We start from the raw sequence: 25657 nt of genomic DNA, 5'->3' as shown, positions 1-25657 counted from the left end.
CTAATTTTCTATTTATACTTGAGAAGGGTAGGGAATGTCCCAAGAAGACACATAGCCATATAAAGAGAAGAAAAATGGGTCCATTACAAATATACTAAATAAATTTTAGTGAAGAACAGTGCTGGAAAATAATCTATATACCTTGGCTCTTTTTCAGTTCGACAAAGTTAATGATTAAAATCTCCTAGAATTTCCACTACAGTATCTCCAGGGTGTCTATTTGCCTTGATTGATGATATTATTTGATCTCTTTTGGGCCAAGGATGACTGCCCCTTGCTGCTGTGTAGAGATTAATAATTGATTAGTTGATAGTGAGGAATCTTAGTAAAAGGGAACTGGCTACTTTAGACCATCATCTCTTACACGGTAACTACAGGAGACAGGAGGTGCTGCAGGACTCCCTGGTAGAAACATGAAGAGGGTCCTGGTTTTCCTGCTTGCTGTAGCACTTGGGCATGCTCTAGAGAGAGGTGAGACTTCTGTTGTGACTACTTATGAGATCTCTTACTAGTTTAATTTTCTGTTAGCACTTTAAAAGTGATATACAAGGTAAGAAACAGAAGAATTGATGAATATGTTGGGGAGACAGAGAAGGATAAAAGAGGGATTAACCTGAGTTCAACTATGCCATGGAGTGTTGAATTGGAGTAGGCAAAAAATCAAGATAAGAATATCATGAAAGAAAGTAATTGGCATTATATAATTTGTCAATTATCCCCCTCATTTGTTGATAAACAAGACCTAAAGAGAATGGTTTGAAATTAGAAATTTGTTAATTGTTAGAAGATAACACAAATGAAGACTGTGATCTTATCACTAAGCATTTATTCAAAATTCAAATATTTATTACCACTGGGAGTACAATATACTACGTCAATGATATGTGAAGTCATCTGAAAGATTTCTTCAATCCTCTTCTGCATTATACTTTTTTAAAATATCCCTCACGTAAAAATGAAAATTTTCCATAGCTATGAAACACAACCATAAATAAGATGATTGAGGTATGTTTTTCATTAACATTATTCTTCAGATGGTGTCTTCATCTTTGGGCAATGTTAAAACTTTTTAAATAATATAAACTGAGTACATGAAGTATACAATTTTATGAATTCTGTAGACTGGGAACTTTCCATAATCTGTTTCAATTTACTTTTCTGGCTGATTCTTTACTGTTTATAAGGGAATCTGCATTTGTTCTGACTTACAAAATTAAAATTTGCATTACGTACTGTCAGCTAACAGCCTCACCTAACTCATGCATTAGTATTCATATTAGTAATGTATTTAACCAGTGGAATAAAATATGCATTTCCAGGAATTATCAGCTATTAACTGTAACATGAACAACCTTACTTCTGACTTTTTACTATTCTTTTTACATTCACTTTCTATTGATCTTACTTTCTTCATTCAAATTATTTTAAATCATGTCTTACTCATCCACAGATTCTGAAGTAAACTATGAGTTACTAGGTAAGAGTACAAAATCTTTCTAAGATAGAGTGAGGTATTAAAAAAAATAAACTGTGTCCCTTAGAAGATCTCTGAATAGGCCAAGTCCTAAGAAACTCAAAAATCTTACTTCTTTGCCCACAGTTTTACTGGGGCAAATCTGATCCAGAAAAATCCTACCAAAGTAGGTTCAGATCTGTATCTTCAAACATAGAAGGTCTAGTAATGGCTAGTTCTTGGAATTCTCTGTGGAGGCCATATCAGGAACAAGAGTCATCATCTGGTCTGCTGACTCAGTAAGTGTGCATTGGCTTCACCTCAAATTACAGTGCCCTTTGGAGAATAACAGAGCATTCTGCAATCTCCATTTCAACATTCTCAGCAGTTCTCAGACTCTGATAAAATGGGTTCAAAAAACCCCTCAATTCTGTCTCCCTGAAGATCTGAACTTCATTCTTATTATGCAGGTACCAGAGGTCAGATGATATCTGGAGACATATAAAATATATTTGTAAGCTATAAATATTCAATATTTGGGACAAAAATCCTGATCCATCAATCCTCGATTTTGTAATACTTGAGCGTGGTTCAAAGACCAAGTCAGTGATTTACCTGAAAGCTAACCGGGTTCTCTCCTGGCAGGAACTTACAAAGTATGTAAATTAAAGTAATTCTGAGGACTCAGGTCTGAGTAGCCTTGGGTGGTGGGGGATTGGTTTGGGATGCAGATTTCTCTCCCTGATATAGTTCTGGAGAGCTGACCACCCACAGCATTTATATAGACACCTATTCCAAAGTATATTACATTCAAGCCTAAATCTTGAAAAAAAGTTTCTATGGCCAAGTATATTTAAGAAATTAGCCATCCATTAGTCTTTCTTGGTGGGTTTACAATCAACATCTTTATTCTCCTAAAGGTTCTGAGAAGCCTACAGGAAAGAAATCTTATTTAACTCAGAGTTTCCCAAACACGTTGACTTTTTTTCTAAAATGCCTATACCTACTCCTATGGAATTATTTTTTAGAAACCAGGGGTCTAAAAGGGATACTGCTACAGCTCAACATGAACATCAGCTCCAGTTAGGCCAGTCTTATCCTATCAAACAGCACTGGGGATTAGGTTCACCAGCCGTTGGGTATATCTTGGAGAAAAGGGCTTACCAAATCTGCCAAATCTGAATAGTGTCATAAGAAAACATCTATGTATTTTTGCTGCCCCATGAGAAGCAAGGTGGCAGTGTTTGCCAGTTGCTTCCACGTGGCTTCTATCCCTAAGACTAAAATGAACACAATACTAATCTATAATGTATCTTTCCCTCTTTCCAAAAAACAAGCAACAAAGGCTACTGACACAGCCACACAATTACTAAGGTAATAATGCCAACAGGAAATAAACCACTGCAGTTGATAAGAGCTGTTGGCAAGAATAGGGTTTATTATGAACATGTTTCTTTTTGCTTTAAGCATTTTGTTCTCAGCATATTTTCATTAAACATGATATTAAACTGCAAGAAGAAAGAAAGTCCCCTGTGGGTTGGTGGGTAAGCTACATTTTTCCTTCTCTTCCTTCCCTGTCAAAACAGCCTTAGATGAGGGCTGAAGTCAGAGAGGAGCTAACTTCATCATCAAAAGCAACGTTAACCTCCCCGGAAATCAACAGCAATGTGACAGCTCATTGTTACAGGGTGCAAAGCCACATACGCAGTCACCATTAAGTGTGTGATATATGGATTTATAACGTGTACCCTCTTTAAAAGGCCCCAAGTTTAATTTATTTATGATAGAAAGAAGATAAAGAAATCCCTAAAAGGAATTGATGACACCTTCCCGCAGTATCTGTGGTCATCTAACGTCTTTATTCTGCCCACTGTTATCTCCCTCGACTGTGTCCTTATTCACTCTGCTCCAGCCACACTGGTGTTTGCCAGGTCACACTCTGTGCATCCTCTGTACCCCAGCACTTTGCACTAGCTCTTCTCCCTTCCTGGAACATGGATTCCCCCAGATGTCCCAAGGCCATCTCCCCCTCTCCTTCAGGTGTCTACTCTAAGTCCATGCGTAGAGTGGGGTTTCCTAACCAACCTACCTCAAAGAGCACCTACCACCATACCACTCTCTATCCTCTCACCTGGCTTATTTTTTCTTCTCAGCACTAACCACCTTGCCTTATCAGCACCTCTTCATTCGGATGGTATAACCAATGTAGAATGTCAACTATAAGCTCCATGCAGTCAAGGACTTTTTGTTTCTTCCTGTAATTCTCAGTTTTAGAACTCCACTTGGCATATAGTGTTTGATAAATTTTTGGTGTAATATTACAGAATTAGGATTATTAGAGTACCTATATCATATGGTAGTTTTGAGTATTAGAGGAAAATTAAACGTCAGCGAGGACACATAAGAGATAACCCAGAAGGATTAAACTCTTCATAAATGTTAATCATTGTTATTTTTATTGTAATCATTATTAAAAGTATCTCCATAAAGCATCAGCACTAGACTGTATGCTTTGTAAATAAAAATAGTAGCTAATATTTTATTTACAATGTACCATTACATTTAAAATCTTTTTTTTTTATTTCAATGTATTACATGGTACAAATAATTTTGGTTACGTGAATCACTTTTATAATGCTTGAGCCATGGTTATAAGAGTACTCATTATCCAGATATTGTTCATCATACCCATTACATAGGTTTTGCCCATCCCCTCCTATCCCCTCCCTGTGGTTGATTTCCATTGAGGTTTACTTCCCTCTATGCACATGTGTGCTCATTGGTTAGTTCCAATTTAGTAATGAGTGCATGTGATGTTTTTTTTTCCATTTTTGTGACACTTCACTTAAGATAATGGTCTCCAGTTCCATCCAGATTACTGCAAAAGGCATTAATTCATCTTTTTTATGACTGCGTTGTATTTCATGGTGTACATATACCATATTTTATTAATCCACTCATGAATTGATGGGCACTTGGGTTGATTCCACATCTTTGCAATTGTGAATTGTGCTGCAATAAACATTCAAGTGCAGGTGTCTTTTTGATAAAATGACTTATTTTCCTTTGGGTAAATGCCCAGTAGTGAGACTACTAGGTAAAATGGTAGGTCAACTTTTAGTTCTCTGAGGAATCTCCATGCTGTTTTCCATAGAGGTTGTATTAATGCACAGTTCCACCAACAGTGTATAAGCATTCCTTTCTCTCTGCATCTATACCAGCATCTATTGTTTTTGGACTTTTTAATAAGGGCCATTCTGACTGGAGTGAGGTGATAACTCATTGTGGTTTTTAACTTGCATTTCCCTGATGACTAGTGACATTGAGCATTTTTTCATATGTTTATTGGCCATTTATCTATCTTCTTTTGAAAAGCTTCTCTTCATGTCTTTTGCCCACTTTTTAATGGGGTCATTTGATTTTTTTCTTGGTGATTTGCTTGAGTTCTTTGTAGATTCTGGTTATTAGTCCTTTATTGGATGTATAGCTTGCAAATATTTTCTCCCATTCTGTAGGTTGTCTAGTTGCTCTCTTAATTATTTTCTTGGTTATAGAGAAGCTTTTTAATTTAATCAAGTCACATTTATTTATTTTTGTTGTTGCTATAATTTCCTTTGCTTCATGAGTTCTTTGCTTCAGCCAATATCTAGAAGAGTTTTTCTCACATTTTCTTCTAGAATTCTTACGGTTTCATTTTGATTAAGTTTATTTCATCCTTACAATACCATGCTGAGCTTTGTACTATTATTATCCCCATTTTACAGATGAAGAAACTGAGGAAAAGAGAGCTTAAGTAACTTACCCAAGGTAACTGAGCTGCTAGTAGCAGAGCCAGAATTTTATGACAAGTAGTTGGATTCCAAAGACAATCCTCTCCATCACTACCTTGCTGACTCTCATGAGAACGATATCTGAATATTATCTTTCACTAAACTAAGAACAGGTATAAGAGAAAAAAATCAGTCACTAACATCAATTTAGGTGGAATTAAGTGAAATTCCTGCTGCCTACTGTGCACATCCACAACTGATCTAAACTTTAGTTCATCAGCATTCCATGAAGCTGGCTTTGACTTCTAATCTCCTTATTTATTTTCCTGGCACCATCACATCTGAATCATTTACTCAGTCCTTTAGAGTCTTCCTGAGCATTATTTTATTCATTTTTATGCTCTGCATTGAATCACTGCCACACTGTATAAGTTTCAGTCCTGACATAGATCAGCCTTGCACAGAACATTCTACTGCAGAAACCTCTGCAGCATTCCCTTTGATTTGTCCCTCTCCTTTACCTCCTGCATGGAGCTAGTTCTCAAGGCCTGAGGACACTACTGCCCACACCATTGCACGTCCACTTATGTTACCCACATGCTGCTCTTACCTGAGCCTTTGTTCCCCCTTCACCTGGCTGTTGTAATGGCTCCCTAACCAATTCCCAACCTCCCATACCTCTGCCAATCAATTCATATTAATGAAATACAATTTAAAAACCTGAAATAATAAGGTAAGTGAAGTCCAAAAATGAATTAATTACATAACAATCAGGGTCACTTCTGTGAGAATGAAATGATGGGGTTGAGCAGGTGCAGATGTCAGTGGAGATTCCAGGGATCCATCCCAAATCCAGCCTCTGTTTTAGACTCGCTCAGCGGTGGATGTGACTTCAGGCCTAAACATCAATGGATGTGTGGGAGGCACAATAAAGGCCCAAAGACACCTACATCAGAATGCTGGAAACCGTGAATAGGTTAGGTTATATCACAAAGGAAAATTAAAGTTGCAGATGTATAAAAATGGTCTCTCATCTGCCAACCTTAACATTCTTCTCCTAATTCATTAACTCCTGTTGAAACTTTACCCATCACTCACGGTTCACTTCAAGTTATGGTTCCCTCCTTGAGGCTTTCTAGAATCTCTCTTCCATCATAAAATTTCCATCTATTCATTATGCTTTGTCTCCATCTCTTCTATGGCAGTGACCACTATTGGTGTTGTATACTTATTTCTACTATCAGACTCAGGTTCCTTAAGGATTGATAAGCTTTAGAGTTTGTTTTTCATTTTGTTTCGTTTTGTTTTGTTTTGATGTCTGCATGATGCCTTGTTTCTGGTAGATGGTCAATAAAGACTTGTCTCACGCATATGTATAACAGTAGTCACAAACTGGATTTAGCTAAAATAATAATAATAATAACTGACAGGTATAACTGTTTACTATGGAGGGGGCAGACACTGTTCTGAGCATTTTACATATATTGACTCACTTAAACCTCACAACAATCCTATGCAATACTATCATCCCCATTTATAGATGAGAAAACTGAGGAAAAACAGAAAACATAAGCAACTTGCCCATGGTCTCACTATTACCCAGGGCAGCAGGGATTCAAATCTGAGTAATCTGGATCCAGGGTCTGTACCCTAAATCATGATAAAATATAGCCTCCTATGGGGTATGTGGGTTTTTTTGGTTTTTTTTTTTTTTGGTTCTCAGTTTCTAGGTGGTTTTTTTTTGTTGTTTGTTTGGTTGATTGGTTGGTTTTGGTTCTTGTGGTTGGGCCAGCAAAGTGTCTTTAAAGTTTAATTTGATTAGTAAACATTTTAAAACCTGGAAGATTTCACATAAAAAAAAAAAAAACAAAAAAAAAAACCAGATTTCTAGCTTCTCTGAAAGCATAGAAAATATGGTAACAAGGGCCAGATTTTCATATGGCAACAATGAACTGGAGCTGAACTGTGACTTGTCCCCTTTTGGACTAGTCCCATGGTTCCACCATCAGGCATTTAATCCTTTCGGTCCCTGGATCAAATGTAAGTTATGTGGTTCCTAGACCCAATGAGCATTTGAGTTTACTATTCTTGGTGTCTATTGGACACTTTTATTGGTGTCTCAATAAAACACTAGTTAGAGACTTAGTACCATCTAAGGAAAGGAATATTAACAAATGATTATCTCTTTGCATTAAAAGTAGGCCAAATAGTTAGTTATCAGCCATTTATATTAATATCATCAATAAACAAAATCACATGCAAATTCTTTAAATATATTTACATATGAATTCTTTAAATATGTTTACATTTAACAAATAGTGTTTTTCATCCTAGAGAAGTAAAACTTATTCAACACTTTCATATGTGAATGACTGTGATTTTGGTATTTAGTAAAGATAAAAATATAACAGCAAGAATACAGTATGTGTGTATGTATGTATGTATTTATTCACTCATTCATTCATTCATTCATTTATTTAGAGACAGAGTCTTGCTCTGTCACCCAGGCTGGAGTGCAGTGGCACAATCCAGCTCACTGCAACCTCCACCTCCTGAGCTCAAGTGACCCTTCTGCCTCAGCCTCTTGAGTACTTGGGACTACAGGCCTGCTCTGCCATCCCCACTTAATTTTTTCTATTTTTCGTAGAGACGGGGTCTCGCTCTTGCTCAGGCTGGTATCAAACTCCTGACCTCAAGCAATCTTCCTGCCTCAGCCTTCCAGAATGCTAGGATTACAGGTGTGAGCCACTGCTAAAATAACACATTTTAGTATTAAAATGCTATCATGAAAATAAATTCATGATTTTGACATTTATTGGCCCTGCTACAAACATTGGCTACCAATTGGTTTTAAAATGAAAATAATTTCATATAACAAATATATAATAGTTTTTAAAAACAAAAATAACAAAATAGTAGGATTGTGGACTAGGCTAACATTGAAGTAGGTGGTCCTTCTAAGTTTTTTTAGCAAATATGGCTAAGGTATTATATTCTAATGACACCTAGAGTTTAATGCCTGGTATATACCCTGGTAGAAAACAGTGGCATTTCATTTTCTACCTACATGATACTGGCAAAGCTCATTATTAATTTATTTGTTTAAAGAAATCTCTTTAGCCTTACTAAGATAAATGGAGTGCTATAAAAGCACTTAAAGCAATCTAAATCACAATACTTAGCAGAAAATAGCATTGAGTGCTTAATACTTGTTAAATGTCCCATTTAAATTATAGCTCTTACAAGTGTCCATTAATGAACCCTCAGTTTCTCACTGGGATTTAGTAAGAATATTAGAGAATCGTATTCCTTTCAGGAAAAAAAAATCTTGCTAGCATGTTACTATAACAGAAAATTACCATAGAATTTTTTACCTTATTAAAAATCAATATATACAAATATAGGTTTTATAATTATAAATGGAATGATTATTAATCTTTGAAAAGGAAGTTTTCTTATACAAAATAATGCTATTATGGTGATCATTGGACTTAAAATGCATTTACATAGTTCAGGGTCTCTGCTTGACAAAAACCTTGTATGATGATAGAGACATAAATAATGACACACATAATATATCCTTGCCATTATATTACATGATATGTTTTCAGTTTATACATATAAAGTCATTGAGATATGTATATTGATAGGAAACAGTGGCAGAAAAACCACCCATGTCCAATGTTTTCTGAAGTTTTTAAAAATTTATTTTTTTAATTGACATCATAATTCTATACATTTATGGGGCACAATGTGATGTTTTGATATATGCATGCAATGTGGAATGATTAAATAAAGCCAATAAATATATCTATCATTTCGCTTATCATTTCTTGTAGTGAGACATTTGAAATTTACTAAGTTGTTTTAAAATATACATTATTATTGACTATAGTCAACTAGCTGCACAGTAGATCTCAAAACTCATTCCTCCAGTCTAACTGAAACTTTGTGCCCTGTGCCCAACAACTTCCCATTCCCTGCCTCCCCTACTCCCTGCAGCCTCTAGTAACCATCATTTCACTCATCGTATCTATGCATTTGACTTTTTTAGATCCCACATATGACACTATGCAGTATTTTTCTTTCTGTACACATGGCTTATTTCACTTAGCATAATGTTCTCCAGGATCATCTGTGCTGTCACGAATGATAGAATTTCCTTCTTTTTAAAGGCTGACAAAAAACTTGTATGATAGAGACATAAATAATGACATTTACTTTTTAAAGTATTTCATTGTGTATATATAACAGCTTTTCTTTATCCATTCTGTTGATGGGCATTTATTTAGGTTGTTTCTGTATCTTGGCTATTGTAAATAATGCTGCAATAAACATTGGAGTACAGATACCTCTTTGACATACTGACTTCAATTTCTTTGGCTGCATACCCGGAAGTGGTATTTAGGAATACTATATGGTAGTAGGATCATATGGTAGTTCTACTTTTAGTTTTTTTGAAGAACTTCCATACCAGTTTCCATAATGGCTGTATTAATTTACATTTCCACCAACAACACACAAGGGTTCCCTTTTTCTGCATCCTTACCAAAACTTATCTTTCATCTTTTTGATATTAGCCATTCTAACAGGTATAAGGTATTATCTCATTGTGATTTTAATTTGCAATTCTTAATGATTAGTGATGCTGGACTTTTTTTTATGAACCAGTTGGCTATTTGTATGTCTTCTTTTGAGAAATGTCTACTCAAGTTCTTTGCTCATGTTTTAATCAGGTTATTTTTTCTTGCTATTGAAATGAGATCCTTATATATTTTGGATACTAACCTCTTATCAGATGTATGGTTTGCAAATATTGTCTCCCATTCTGTGGGTTGTCTCTTCACTTTGTTAATCGTTTCCTTTGCTGTGAAGAAGCTTTGTAGTGTACTGTAATCCCATTTGTCTATTTTTGCTTTTGTTACCTATGCTTTCTGGGTCATAGCCAAAAATATCATTGCCCAAACTAATGTCATATGGTTTTTTCCCTATGTTTTCTACTAGTAGTTTAACAATTTCATGTCTTATATTTAAGTCCATTTTGAGTAGATATTTCCTGAAATTTTGATTGAGATAGATAGTACATGGCTAGCCAACGAAGCAGAATCACCACCACTTCCTGTTTATGTCACCTCATCTAAGGATTACAATATAGAAATATGACTCCTCCATCCCTTATTAAATGATACTTTCTTCAGACTTCATAATACATATTTAATGAATTGGCTTTAAAAAACTAATACTTATGTGTGCCTATTGTGCCAGGCATCTAGGACCTAAAAATTTAGGTATGATTTTCACCCTGGAAAAGCTTTCATAGAAAATAAAGACAATTTTGCTTAAATGGAATATAATTAGCATTGGTCTCCTTTATAAGATCAGTTAGCAAATATCTAGTATTACTTTAAGTCCCTTTCTCTACTAAGACCAAAGCACTTGACTGATATTTTCACTTTCCTATTTTCCTGTGCCAAATCCTCCAAGCTTATTTTATAAAACAGAGAAATATAAAGATCAAGAATGAACTTCTTTCAAGGACTGGTAGTTGTAGAAACTCACAGACAAAATATGCTAAAAAAAGTTAATATGTTGTTTGATTATTTGGAAGTCAAAATGCAATTTTCTACAGAAACAATTTATACACAGAGATAAAGTTCTTAATGTATAAAAATATATGGTCAACATTGGAGGTGAACTGGGATAACTACAAACATCATAGGATTTTCATGAGGATTAAAGGAGATAATATATGTTGAATATTTAGAACAGTACCCACCAAATTGTTAGCACTCAAATGTTAACTATTATGATGATATTATTATTTATCCTTATATTGGTTTCGAACCTAAGCACCACAATGCATTCTAAGTTTCTGATTCAAAATGCAAGGGATATCACCTTCACCCATCCCAAAAGTAAAAGAGGAAAACTTCCTTCCCTATCATTAGCCCTGCAAAAGCAATGCTAGATAAGGAAATGGACCAGCCCACAAAAAGGAAGGAGAGGTGGGATGAGACGCATGGAGAAAATATGCTTCCTTTGGAATTTTGATGAGTGTCACAGAGGACAGTCTACCACCTGGGGTGAACCCAAGGACGTTAGTTTGAGTGAGTCTGTGAGGCCACTCTTTATTGCAACTGTTTTTTCTAGGAAACTAACCCATTGACCTTATATCTTCCACTGTTTTCATTGGTTTTTGAGTTTTCAAAATCTGAAATGAAGCTTGACTTGTTCCACTGATAACATCCTAAGAGGTACATTTAACTTCTTCTAGATTAATCCATAGATCCCGGGTAGGTCTCTGGGTTTAGTATTAAAGGAATTTAATTCTTTCCATTGACTCAAACTCAGCAAACTGCATACCTGCTTGGAAACATCAATATCGATATGAAAAAACCAGATCAATGCTGCATATAATAATGATGAAAAATGCTGATGATTTTTAAAAAGCTGAAAAAGGAAATAAAAGATAGTTAATTCAATTGCCTCTTCTTCATTGATCAGTCTCTAATAACCAGAGCAGCTTTTTATAAACCAGCTCACCAATGTTTAATTTTTCAAGTAAATCACTACTGTGAAATCACCAATATCTAGTCTGACTAGTTTGAATAAACCCTGCCAATCATATTCTTAAAAGGTAGTCTTTTTTAAAAAAAACACTAACAAATAAACTAACCTTTTCTGACACAGATGAGCCTGCCAGTGCAGAAAAGAAACAAAAATGCCAAAGACATGAAATCATAACAATGTATTAATAAAATGCCCAACAGAGCTCTGAAAGCCCATGATTCTCCAGAACACAACAGGAAAATAGCAACTGGAGACAGTTTCCAGCATTCTGTGCTTTAGTGAAAGATTATAACATTAGTGAAAGCATCCAAAATACCAATTTTAGTAAGCTTTATAACAAGACAGTGAGTATCTTATTGTCTATCCCCATTAGAATGAAAGGGGGGATAGGATGTGACTATTTTGGTCTCCATGTGTGTTCAGATTCAATACTGAACCCAGTGCCTGGCACGGAGCAAGGCTCAAAAAGTATTTGTTGCATGTATGAATGAATATTGTCAGCTTTGTTGAAAGGAGGTACATGAAGCAGTAAAGATTTCCCAAAAGTAAGTCCAATTGGCTTTCAAAAGTGCAGTTAGACATGACTTACCAGAATGTTTCACAATATAGATAAAAAATAAGCATGGTATTGCAAAAAGCAAAACTTCTAATGAAATTTGTAAACATTTGGTACTGAAGGGGTCACGATGTGATTTCACCAGAGTCACTGAGATTATGCCAATATTTACAGGGGCCGTATCAAAGTCCAGATCACTATCTTTATAACCAAATGGAACAATGAAGAACAGAGCATGATATTTACAATTCATTTGAGGTGTGATTTAACTACATGAATCAGACTGAACTCAGCTGGTGTAAAACAGCATTTATTAAGCATTATATCATGGAATGAGGAATCAATTTGCAATAACCACATTGCTAATTAATATCAGTATTTATCTACCGTTTTTTGCAAATCGAGAAAAATGATTAACATATTTGCTTAGCCTTGTAAGATAGGTATCTTCTCTTTGGCTACATGAATAAATGAATTTTTTTTACTGGCAATATATTTTGGGTAGTCCACCTGAAAGATCATGGTGCAACAGCTTCCTGTACAGATTATTTTTATATTTTAATTCTGAACTTTCTCAGTGCCTCCCATTTTGAGTTTCCTCCCTTGCCTCTTCCCCTAAGGCTGAATGTTCCAACAAAAATGATTTCAAAACCACTTTAAGCCTTATGCAGCCCATCTAATTAATTTCCCACTTTTATCAGTTTGTATTTCCATTGACTCAAATTCAGCAAACTGCATACCTCATGCAGTATATCATATCCATGAATTCTAAAGTACTTGTGTGCAAACACAAGTAGTTGAATTGATTAAATCCATTTAACAGGGAATAATCCATATTGTCCATTTACACTATCTTCACGTGCACACACAATGCATGAAATGAAACTTTACTTTTTTGGTGAAATAAGAAATCTTAACCTAGGAGGCTAGAAACAAAATATTCATCACAATGTTCATCAGAAGTACCCTATTTGAATATAGGATTTCGCTTTTCATGTTATTGAATGGTCACAATAAATGTATCGACAAAAATGACCTCTTCGTTTTATAGGGGGAGTTTATTAAACAAAGTTAGCTCATATTCATTAAAAGGAAAAAGTTCTTTTTAGAGATTTGTGTGTGTGTCTTAAAACACAGTAAGCTTTGGGGGAAAAAAGTCTATATAATCTCTTACAATTTCTAAAAGGGACGAATTTATAATCCCTGGCAAGTGATCTTAAAGATCACTTTAAGGATACAATCTTGTACTAAACTCAGGCATCTTTAATATATATGATTATTTAAATTCATTTGAATATTTACAATGACAAACTCACTTCTTCATTACCCACAGTTATAATAAAGTTTTCTTACATTCAACTAAAACCTACTGCCTTATAACTGCCAGCCATTTTTCCTACCTCTACTTTAGAAGCAAGATAAAACAACTGTATTGACATCCTAAAGGACAGCTCAACACTGAATGAGGACAGTTGCAACCTAAATTTTTCTCCTCTATGTTCTAATCTTCAGTCCCATAGCATACCATTAATGATTAATGGAAGTGTTCTGCCTTACTTTGACCTTTTGAAACTGTCACAATATGCAACCTTGTAAACTAATCAATAGGTTTCAGAAAATGCACTAGCGGTAAAGGTTCTCAGACATAAGAGAGGTTTATTGCAAGTGGCGTCTTGTATTTCACTGACAATTACTTTTATCAATACCACCTCCTTGTCCTAGTTTCCAGGATAACATCAGATTCAAACTTGTGGGTTCTTTTCTGCCTTCCATGTGATTTTAACGGTATTTGAGTTGATCCCTTATTATCAAGTGTTGCTTAAGAATATATTTGTCTTACAATTCTGACTTTTCCCACCTCAGAAATATATTTTGGGTTGCCCACCTGCAAAATATGTAGGGCAACAGCTTCCTCTACAGGAAATTTTGATCATTAAATCTAACCAATCTTAAAATAATCTTTTAGAAAAGAAAAAAAGAAAAAAGCCCTCCCCAGCCTGTCTGGGAGATAGCTGGAGATCTATCACCACCTCTACTCCAAACCACAAAACAAAAATTTCTACCCAGGCATTTGTTTATTTCGTCTTCCGTAGAACTACAACTGTTAGAGAGATGAGGGCATCTTTGGGGTAAACCATGTGACTGCAGTTACCACGATATCACCTAAGGTGACCTTCCAAATATTTAAAGGCAGGAGGATAAATTGGTAAAATTTAAAGCCACTTAGAACAGAGACTAGGGCATTCATACACTTCTTATACTTTTTCCTAAGATATCAAATCAGGGTGTCGGGAAATTTCTGGGACTTACTTGCATAAATAATGAATCGGGGAAGGACAACATTGACTGAACCGTATTACAAATGTAATAGCAGGTCTCATGATCAGTAAATAATTCATCTTCCCCTGCAGGAACTAGCTCTTCCCTCTTGCGTGAATGGACTCAAGAGTAGGTCTTGTGATTTTTCTGTTCCCTTTCAGATAACAAAAAGGCTCTCTGGTCCTTCAGAACCCCCAAATAACCTCTTTTTAGTCATAAGAATTCTGGTTGTATTTAATAGTCAAAAATTTTTTAATTCATTGAAAGTCGAAGCTACTCCCCAATTCAGCCTGTTTCAGTTCTGTCGCCTGTGATGCGGGAGGGAAGCCCGGACACTTTCCTCTCTGTCTCTCTGCCTGTTCTATTCTCCTTCCTACCACTCTCTGGGCTGCTCCTAGCTCCTCTGGGGCTAACGCACGGAAGGGAGAAGCTAGCAGGAAAGGTAGCAGCAGGAAAAAAATTCAGTGGGCAGCAGGGTGGGCTAGTGTCTCCTCTAGTTACAGAGACATTCAAAGGTGACATTTTCTCTTAGTGGTTTCTTTGACAATCTCACTCCCATCATCCCTGGAGATCTCTCACATCCAGCTGGCACCTTAAGACTCCCCTTTGAGCCCCTGATGTTCAAATTGTCTGTCTCCGGACAGAGATGCCCCACTGTTGGCAGCCCACTGCCCTGTAGATAGCCCTTTGCATGGGTGGGGACAGCTCTAGGCCAGCTTCCTCTCCTGCTTGATACAATTCAAGTCAGTGGGCCACACCACAGATTCCTCCCTACACCCCACCCTGTGATTTCCAGGCCACTTAACCAGCCCCTCACCCTCTAGCTTGTTGCAGCCTGAATCAGACACCTGTCTATTGTACCCCAAACTCTAAGGGTCACCTATCAAGGGTCCTGGGATCCCTAAAGCCCCTGTCACTATGCATGAAGAGAGTAAAAACACTCCCCATCCTCTCCCCAGAGTCACCACACTGACAACTTTCTCCAAAAGATACTTTGCCTAATTTCCATCCTTTCTCCAGCTGAACGCCTGGCCTTCTGCCATAGAGCCTGGAGGCGGGCAATGGGCAAGTGTGGCAGCACCAGCTCTCACCCACCCCTGCTAAAGTCCTGCATGAGTGGCACTTGCCCCTCACTTTGGAAAGGAAACAATCTCCACCTATTTTCTGTTCTTTTTTTCTTTCAAGGCCTTAGGTGAAACTGAGACAAGGAAAGGAGGAAGAGAGAGAAAGAAAGGCGGGAAGGAAGAAGGGAAAGAGAAAAAGTCCCATTTTAGCACGATTATCGTAATGGGACCTAAGAGAATGACTGCCTTGTCAATAGGTTCTGACTGACTCATTTTCATTATTAGTTCGCTCTCCTCCTTTGTTTTCTACTATCTGTTATAATACAATAGCATGCCATAAAATCGTGGTCCATTGTGAAAAAACAGCTAGAAAGACACTCCCAAAATGAAATTGCATATAGATATTGAGAAAAATGTTACTTTCACCATAGATCATGTGTAGGATCACTTTATACATACACATTTAATATGCATTAAAAGAGAAAAGATACAAATTTTTCTATTTCTGATTCCTAGGCCGAGATTATGAAAAGGATAAAGTCTGCAAGGAATTCACCAATCTGGGAAAGGATGACTTCACCTCTTTGTAAGTGTGCAGTATCCACTCACTCTCATGGCTACTGGACCTTGAACAGAAATGAGTGTGAGGTAACTCGGATTCAGCACAGAGGGTTAGATTGACTTTTGCTAAGATTTTACAGCTCCAGGATCAGTGTAGGTAGAGATGTCAGACAAATGGAGGAAATCCAAAGATTCCAGTTGACCTGCAGTTACTATGGTGTAAGAATTTGTCACCAGTAAGTTTATGAATGAGTTAAGAGAGAATAAGTAAGCAGAGTTTTCTAAAGTAAATAAAAATTCAGTAATACTTTCTAGGACTCTGGCAAACAAAGGCAATGCGTTATAGGACAGGTTCATCTGGGGAAGCTCAAGAAAGACAACACCAGACTAGCTTGGTGCAACCCCAAGTCCAGTTTCTACCTCGTTGCAAGATAAATTTGCCTAGAACAAAAACAACTTTTAAAATAAACCTCATTCTTTCATTGGCCAAATAAGGAAGTAAATGCATGCAATATTCCATTTAATTATGGAGATTTCATATTTTAGTGTGCCAAAACGTGAAAAAATATTTCGATTCTAATTAATACATTGACTTATCTTCCCTCTCAGATCACTAGTCCTATACAGCAGGAAATTTCCCAGTGGCACATTTGAACAAGTCAGTCAGCTTGTGAAGGAAGTTGTGTCCTTGACCGAAGCCTGCTGTGCAGAAGGGGCTGACCCGGACTGCTACGACACCAGGGTACGTTGATGTGACTGGCTATCTCTACGGTGGCCCAGGGAAGGAAGCCAAAATATGTCATGTCTTGGGGAAATTTTAGATGGCAACTCCAAGTCTAGGGGAACTATGAGGCCTATTATTTTTATAGCCCAGGTTTGTTCTAAATAATGAGTCAATTTTACCCATTATTTCTACAAGATTCTACTGGGTCATAAAGTAACTTAGTGATTTACTGAATATGCATTGCTAGTAAGAAGTGGGCATAGGATATAAATCCAGATCTGACTAAAACCTGAGTTTTTTTAATCACTACAAATTTGAGCCTCTCAAATACCAACTTGTGAACCTCCTGAAATAATTCTAATTTATGCTGTATAGTTTAAAAGCGTGCCCATACCTTTATCATCATGCTAGGACTGGTACCAACTGCCCTAGAAGAATTTAATGTTAGCTTCAAGTTATTTAGGGGTTTAAAAGTTGCCCGATACATGTACTAAGTTCTAGGTTCTCTCCCCTATAGTACTTATGCAGAAATTAAAATGCTGAAATAACAGGGTTTGAAATATTGACGGTAGCTGAAAAAGGTAAAATCTCCGGAGCTTCAGTAATTTACGAATGCAGTCATCAGGCCCGATAAAAATGACATTTGGATGCATTTTAATAAAGTCCTCTACAAACAAATCAGTCTCACTGCTCAAACCTGCAGCAGTTACCCTGTAGAAACAATACTCCAAAGATCCAATTAGAATAGATTCTACTTGGTGAATATTCTTACCACTGTTTGCTTTATCTAGCCCTTATCTCATCTCAGAAATACATTTTGTATTATAAAGTAAGAATTTTATAATCATTTTCTTTCACCACCAAGTTCATAAATACCTGTCATTTGAACTTGACCTTCTGCACCACCTTAAACTAAGCAAGCATTAAACTATCAACTATGGTCAAAATTGTAAAGCCTATTTTCATTTTATTTCATATATTTGCTAATGATCTGTATCCATAATCCTGTGCTTAAGAGAATAGAGATATCATTGATATTTTTTACATGACACCCTCTCTTTCTCCTGCTTATTCAAAGCATTTTTCATGACTATTTCTAATCTTTTTCCCCCTATAGTGACTATTTCTATTCTACATCTCTATTTCAAATATCAAATTACTTCCAAAAAGAACATTTCGTGGCTACAATTGCTTTGATGGTGCTTTGTCTTCCCACATGTATCAGAATATCAGTGTTGAGGCAGTAAATTAAGGTGCACAGTGGTTTTTAACCCATACTGCACTTGAGAACAAATCTTGAGGTTTTGGGAAAAACAGATTTTCAAGGCCCATCTTTGACCTACTCAATCAGAATTTCTAGGTCGTGCACCCCAAACATTTCTTATTTTTATGTTCTCTATGAGTGATTTGGATGCAAAAGCAGGCTCAAGAGCCATCAGGTAAGAGAACGTAAACATTGTAGAAGACTGAAGGAGTCTAGAATCAGGAATCTGCTCAGTTAACAAAGAGAGGGGAGGAGGGCAGAGGAAGATCCTCATTCTTAATGGGGTATCTGCAGCAGAAAACAGGTCAGAGATGGTATCAGAACCAGCAGTAGAGCTTTTTCAGATGACCCTCTCGTCCTCAGAGATGCTAATCCCCATGGAGGAACACTGGGCTAGAGGATAAAATTCTAGAGGCTCCAATCAGATGAACACTGTCCATTTATTAATGATGATTCTATTTTTGTTCTACTCTGAAGAATCACTTATTAACCTAAATAAGACCCTGTACTTACCTATAATTGTACAACACGTCATGTTGACAAATCATCAGCTGGAGCCTTTGGCATGGACAATTGGTTAGTGACGAGAATTTTCAAATCATTGACTAAGACGTTATACTGAATGGAGGACTGCAAGCCTAGAAACTTGTGTGTACGTGAGTTTCTTTTTTCTGTCATTCCAGACCTCAGCGCTGTCTGTCAAGTCCTGTGAGAGTGACTCCCCATTCCCGGTTCACCCAGGCACTGCCGAGTGCTGCACAAAAGAGGGTCTCGAAAGGAAACTCTGTATGGCGGCTCTCAAGCACCCGCCCCAAGAATTCCCTACCTACGTGGAGCCAACAAATGATGAGATCTGTGAGGCATTCAGGAAAGATCCAAAGGGATTTGCTGACCAGTAAGCTGCTTTCATCAGAAATAGAACTTCAAGGCATAAAATCTCAGAAATGAGTCTAATCTAACCACCTACTCATGCCAACACCACTTCTACAGCACCGTGGACAACTTCCAATTATGGGCACTTGACTGTCACCCAACACAGCCCCATCTCCCCGTTGGTGCATATTTTTATGAACGCCTTTCTCAGAGATGAAATCAACTTCCCCCAACTCCTACCTACTAGTCCTAGTTCTATTATCTGAAGCAGAATCCTTTGAGTCCCTTGTTCACATGACATATTTTCAAATATATGACAGCCCCTATTGTGACTTCCCTCATGCTGGGGACCCTTGCATACATACCACAGAAGCAATTTTATTGCTGTATACATTTTAAATCCTTAATTTCTACTAAAGCATAAAAAATGAACAGCTTTTTCCCTTTACTCTTGTACATCCCCAGAAACATTTGTGAACATGACACACAGACTACATAAGTAAACATGTAACTTTGATATTCTTGTTGTTTAACATGCATGAGGAGCTAGATTATACACTGATTCTTTATGTTAGTCTCAGAAGGTCATAAAAAGAAACAAATGGAAGAAGTGCATTTATTATAGTGAAAAAATAATACATATATAAATGCAAAGGTAATTTCATTTAAAGTGATCATAATTTATAAAAATTAGTTGGCTTGCCCATTCTTATACACTTTCAAAGAGGATTTTACCCAGAATTAGAGTCCCTTTTTAGATCCATCAGGGCATATGTTCCTAAGGATTAAAATGATTTCTTTCAACAAATAAGTAAACCTGTACATAGCAATTATCTAGAATAATAAACTGAGATAGATAATCAAGAGTAAATCCAGTAATTACATTCATTTTTTAATTAATTCAATCAGAAGCTTAATTAATAAACAGCTCCCATGAGTGATATATCTGGCTAGATACTAAGTGAATAAAGGGACAGATGGTCCCTCCTCTCAAGCAGAGCACATGGGAATTTAGGAAAGAACTTATTTTTTAATGAATACATTTATTAAAAGTCACCAGTATTATAACTTTCTTTAAATCCTTACTGCTTTTTAGGTATTAAAAGTATAAACTAATGTAGGATGCATTCGTTATCCATCAAAAATACTTATGAAAAATAACTTTTATTTTCCCAGAATTTTTTTAACCAATCCTATTTTTTCCTCAACAGATTTATGTATGAATATTCCAGTAATTATGGACAAGCTCCTCTGCCACTTTTAGTGGGCTACACTAAGAGTTACCTCTCTATGGTAGGGTCCTGCTGTACCTCCGCAAGCCCAACTGTATGCTTTTTGAAAGAGGTAGGTCCCAGTTTACTTATTACATAGTTATGCTCTATTTTTATTTCTCCTTGTAACGGCATTCCTTTTCAACAATGGTAGAAGTTGAGATTTTACAATCGGTAAGTTTCTAAAATGCCTCCCTTGAATCTTGTTAATGAGAAAATAAACATACCACTTCTGTAAAGGAGGTATCAAGAAGCTCCTTTGATCAGTGTTCAGTTTTCTAGTCATCAAAAAAAAAAAATCATGAAATTCATAGTCCCTGTTTTTTGCCATTTGTGCATGCTATTTTCAATGGATCTTGATCATCTGACGAGATTCTCTCACTTGTTTTCTAGAGACTCCAGAGTAAACATTTGTCACTTCTCACCACTCTGTCAAATAGAGTCTGTTCACAATATGCTGCTTATGGGAAGGAGAAATCAAGGCTCAGGTAAAGATTAAGCACCATCACCATGTGTAAATGTTTGGTTCTGCACGATTACCCCTAATACTAGAGTATAAACTAAGAAGACGTTTATAACAGGAGGTATAGAATGTAGTCTTATGCTCCAATAATCCTCAAAAATATGGCCCAATTCTTCTTTTTTCTTTCTGCTACACAGAATGTGAATAAGGAAGAAGGCTATGTTGTAAAACATGAGATTTGCTTTTAATCAATCTTTTCCATATACTCATTATATAGGCAAACTGGTAGACCATTAGAAAATATTTCCTCAATGTTCATATTAGCATATGTTACAAACACAAAAGCAAAAAAAAAATTTTTTTTTGTTTATCACCTGTTATTTGCCTTGCCCAGTTTCTTCTTGGGATGAGACTTTTTGAATTCATTCTTGTTACATGAAGCTTTGTGCTATATAGTATACACCTCTTTACCTTCATGAATTTATTTTCATTAGTCACCTACTTCAACTATTTGCAACCTTCACTTTGATTTTTGTATGGCTACTCCTTTACTGTTGACTCTCTATTTTGATAGTTTCTATGTATCACTTCTTTTATATCTCCTCAGACATCTAGATTGGCCAGCTTTTTCTTTTCATTATTTATAGTCTCCTTAATTCCTTCTACTCTGATCCACGCACAAGCTTTTTACCTCCAATGGTGATGAAAGAACCTATTTCTTGCTGGCAATGGGTAATCAGCTTCTGTAATGGGAAATAGAAACTACTTTCATGAGTCCTTTAAATATACTCTTCCATGAGAACTACTCAAATACTCAATGACATTTTCTATATTATTTCCTTCAGTTTTCATTTTACATTGAGCTAATATGTTTATCAAGTAGAACATAAGAATTTATAATATAAAACCACCATATATTACTTAATCATTAATTCATATTTGCACTGATGTCTTAGAATTTACCTTAAGGAAATAGCACTTGGTATAACCAAAGATTTAGCTAAAAAATATTACTGCCACATTTTTTTAAATAAGAAAAAATTAGGGATTTCCTAAATGTCCCTAGACTAGAAAATGGCCCAAGTTAATCATGATACATACATATTATTTTTTAAGGCTATGTAATATTCCATTGTATATATATGCCACATTTTCTTTATCCATTCATCTGTTGATGGACATTTGGGTTGCTTCTACCTCTTGGCTACTATGCAATATATTTTATAAAAGAATATTTAATGAAAAATATAAACCATTGCTAAAAGAAATCAAAGAAAATACAAATAAATGGAAAACATCCTATGCTTGTAATTTGGAAGATTTAGTACTATCAAAATGTCCATACTACCCAAAGTGATCTATAGACTCAGTTCAATTCCTATCAAAATCCCAATGGCTTTTTTTTGCAGAACTTAAAAAAAATCCTAAAATTCATAGGGAATCTCAAAAGACCTCAAATAGCCAAAACAATCTTAAAGAAAAACAAAGTTGAAGGCCTAAAACTTTCTGATTTTAAAAAATACTACAAAGCAACGGTAATCAAGACAGTGTGACATTGGCATGAAGATAGATATATAGACCAATGGAATAGAATAGGGAACCCAAAAATAAACTCTTGCGTATATGGCCAAATGATTTCCAGCAAGGGTGCCAAGACTACACAATGGGGTTAAGAGACAGCCTCTTCCACAGTGTTGAAACACTGGATATCCATATGCAAAAGAATGAAGCTGGGACCTTACTATATGTAGCATACAAAAATTAACTAAAAAATGTATTGAAAACCTTAATGTTAAGACCTAAAACTATAAAATTCTTAGAAGAAACAAAGGGGAAAATTTTTAGTATATTGGATTTGTCAATTATTTCTTGGGTATGACACCAAAACATGGGCAACGAAAGCAAAAATAGATAAATGGGACTATATCACATTTAAAAACTTCTGTACATCAAACAACATAATCAACAAAGTAAGAAGACACCTAAAGAATGGAAGAAAATATTTGCAAATCATATACCTGATAAAGAGTAGATAGAATACTTAAGTAACTTCTATAACTTAACAATTAAAAAAAAACCAAATAACTCAATTTAAAAATAGGCAAATGACTTGAATAAACAATCCTTCAAAAAATATACTAATGACCAACAAGCATGTGAAAAGATGCTCAACATCACTAATCATAAGAGAAATGCAAACCAAAACCACAGTGAGGTAACACCTTACAACCATTAGGATGTTCACTAACAAAAGTACAGAAAATATTACAGAAAATGTTGGTGAGGATGCATAGAAATTGGATGCTTGTTCACTGTAGGTGGGAATGTAAAATTGTGCAACCATTATGGAAAATAGTATGGAAGTTCCTCAAAACATTAAAAATAGAATTACTCCATGATCCAGCAATTCTACTTCTGGGTTTATAACCAAAATAATCCAAAACAGGGTCTCAAAGAGATACTTGCACTCCCATGTTCATTGCAGCATTACTCACAATAGCCAAGAGGTGGAAGCAACCCATATATCTATCAATCAACAGATGAAGGAAAAAAGAAAATACAGTATATACACACGATGGAATATTATGCACCCTTAAAAAAGGAAATCCAGCTGAGTGTGATGGCACAGGTCTGTAATCCTAGCTACTTGGGAGGCTGACGTGAGGCAGGAGCCTCACCTTGAGTCCAGGAATTCAAGACCAGCCTGGGCAACATGTGAGACCCCACTTGAAAAAAAAAAATGAGAATAAGAAGAAAATCCTGTCACATACTACAACACAGATGAACTTTGAGGACATTATGCTAAGTGAAATAAGCCGGTCACAAAAGGACAAATACTGTGCAATTCCACTCAGATGAAGTATCTAAAATAATCAAAATCATAAAACTAGATAGTAGAAAAGTGGTTGCTAAGGGCTGAGAGGAGGGAAAGGGGGAGACAAATCAGTGCTTAATGACTACAGAGTTTTAGTTTTGCAAGATGAAAAATTTCTAGAAATTTGTTGTACAACAATGTGAATAACCTTCGCACTCTTGGACTGTATGCCTTAAAAACAGTTAAGATTATAAACTTAATATCATGTTTTCCCTATAATTTTTTAAAATATTTAATATTCCTAATATATTGAGAATATTAAAAAGAATATTTGATATTCTTGATATATTAAGTGAAAAAAGCAAATATGAGAGTAGTATAGAATAATCTCATTCATACATGTAAACCTTAAAATATACTTAGAGATTACACAACCAAATCATCAACATTTGTGAACTCTGATGTAGGGCTACAGGTCTTTTATTACTTTTCCTTACAGTTTCTAAGAGAATTTATAAGAACAGTTTTTAAAAGACTCTGAGGGGCCACAAAACACAACATTGACCTTCTAAATAGAGAGATATTAGTGCTTTCTTTATTGCTTCTCTAGATCTAACATTTTAAGGGATCTGGCCAGAAGAGAAGCTGTGTTTGAGTACTGACAATTTGAAAAGGTTCATTGGGCATGGTTTGATCTGGAGTCTGTGGCTTTGGCACATGGCACCCATTGCATGGCAGATGTGTCCCATGCAGCTGTGGAGACCAAAGAGTTGAAATTGATGTTATTCCTCCAGACAGTGTGTTCATCATGCAACCAAGAAAACCAAGAATGTGGGTAAACTAACAAATTCATTTTTACTGTTCAGCCATCTCATAAAATTAGCCCAAAAAGTGCCTACTGCTGATCTGGAGGATGTTTTGCCACTAGCTGAAGATATTACTAACGTCCTCTCCAAATGCTGTCAGTCGACCTCTGAGGATTGCATGGCCAAGGAGGTAAGACAATCCCTGTCACCACCGTCATCCTCGTGTGCCAAGTATCAACATCTACTGGGTGGCAGGCACTCTTCTAAGCTGCTTTTCATTTTCCTAATGAATCCTCACATGTATCCTATGAAATATAAATATATTCTTAATTCCATTTTACAGATGAGGAAACAGAAGATTAGCAAGGGCCAATAATTTGAGACCATACAACTAGTAAGTGGTAGAGTCCGCATGCAAGGACAAGATTCTCTGATTCCCAACGCCTTGCTCTACCTACACTGTCCAGTACAGTATCCATTAACCACTTATGGTGGTTTAAATTTAATTATAGTTGATTAAAATTAAATATATATTTTTATTGAACGTGATTTAAAATTCATTTCTTCAATCACACTACCCACACTCCGAAGGCACAAGAGTATGGACAGCTCAGATACAGATCATTTTCATTATCGCATAAAGCTCTATTAGCACTGCAACCATTACACTATTAGAGGTTACTAATGTCTTTATTATACTTTTTATAATTGGATGGTCATCTCCATTTTTTTTTTACTATTTTCAATTTGCATAATTCTTTCAAGTAGATGCAAATTTAAATAGTTGCATTAGATGAAGATCAATCTCTGAGGTTTTTGTCAATCTCTTTAGTAATAGATACATTGTGTTGTTTGGTCTTGTTTCATTAAAAATGCATACCTGTGTTAATAGGGTTTTTTTTTAATAATAATGTATAATAGATAAATAGGACTCTACCGCTGCAGTCCCCAACCCCTGCCCCCCACTGGGCAACACAGCAGCAGGCAAGCAACAGGGAGGGGTGGAAGCTCCACCTGCACCCACAGTTGTGCCTGAGACATGCCCCCCTCCCCCTTCCACCCCCCCCCCCCCGTCAGATCAGCAGGGGCATCAGACCCTCATAGGAGCGCGAACCCCACTGCAAACTGCGCATGTGACGGATCCAGGT

General features: G+C 36.1%; 1 protein-coding gene across 1 annotated transcript in view; it reads left to right on the top strand.

The window, feature by feature from the left end:
* Positions 1-233: 233 nt before the first annotated feature.
* GC (GC vitamin D binding protein) overlaps positions 234-25657 on the top strand; it is a 36383-nt gene continuing 10959 nt past the window's right edge. Inside the window, exons 1-7 of the mRNA XM_045531010.1 lie at positions 234-471; positions 16249-16318; positions 16903-17035; positions 18965-19176; positions 20366-20498; positions 20819-20913; positions 24570-24699. Coding sequence (XP_045386966.1) covers positions 414-471; positions 16249-16318; positions 16903-17035; positions 18965-19176; positions 20366-20498; positions 20819-20913; positions 24570-24699 — 831 coding nt within the window. The 5' untranslated portion in view covers positions 234-413. The remainder of the gene's footprint in view (positions 472-16248; positions 16319-16902; positions 17036-18964; positions 19177-20365; positions 20499-20818; positions 20914-24569; positions 24700-25657) is intronic.

This window comes from Lemur catta, chromosome 19 (genome assembly GCF_020740605.2).
Source record: "Lemur catta isolate mLemCat1 chromosome 19, mLemCat1.pri, whole genome shotgun sequence".
NCBI lineage: Eukaryota > Metazoa > Chordata > Mammalia > Primates > Lemuridae > Lemur > Lemur catta.
The sequence above is the reverse complement of the archived record's forward strand: the minus strand, read 5'-3'. Positions and strand labels throughout refer to the sequence as shown.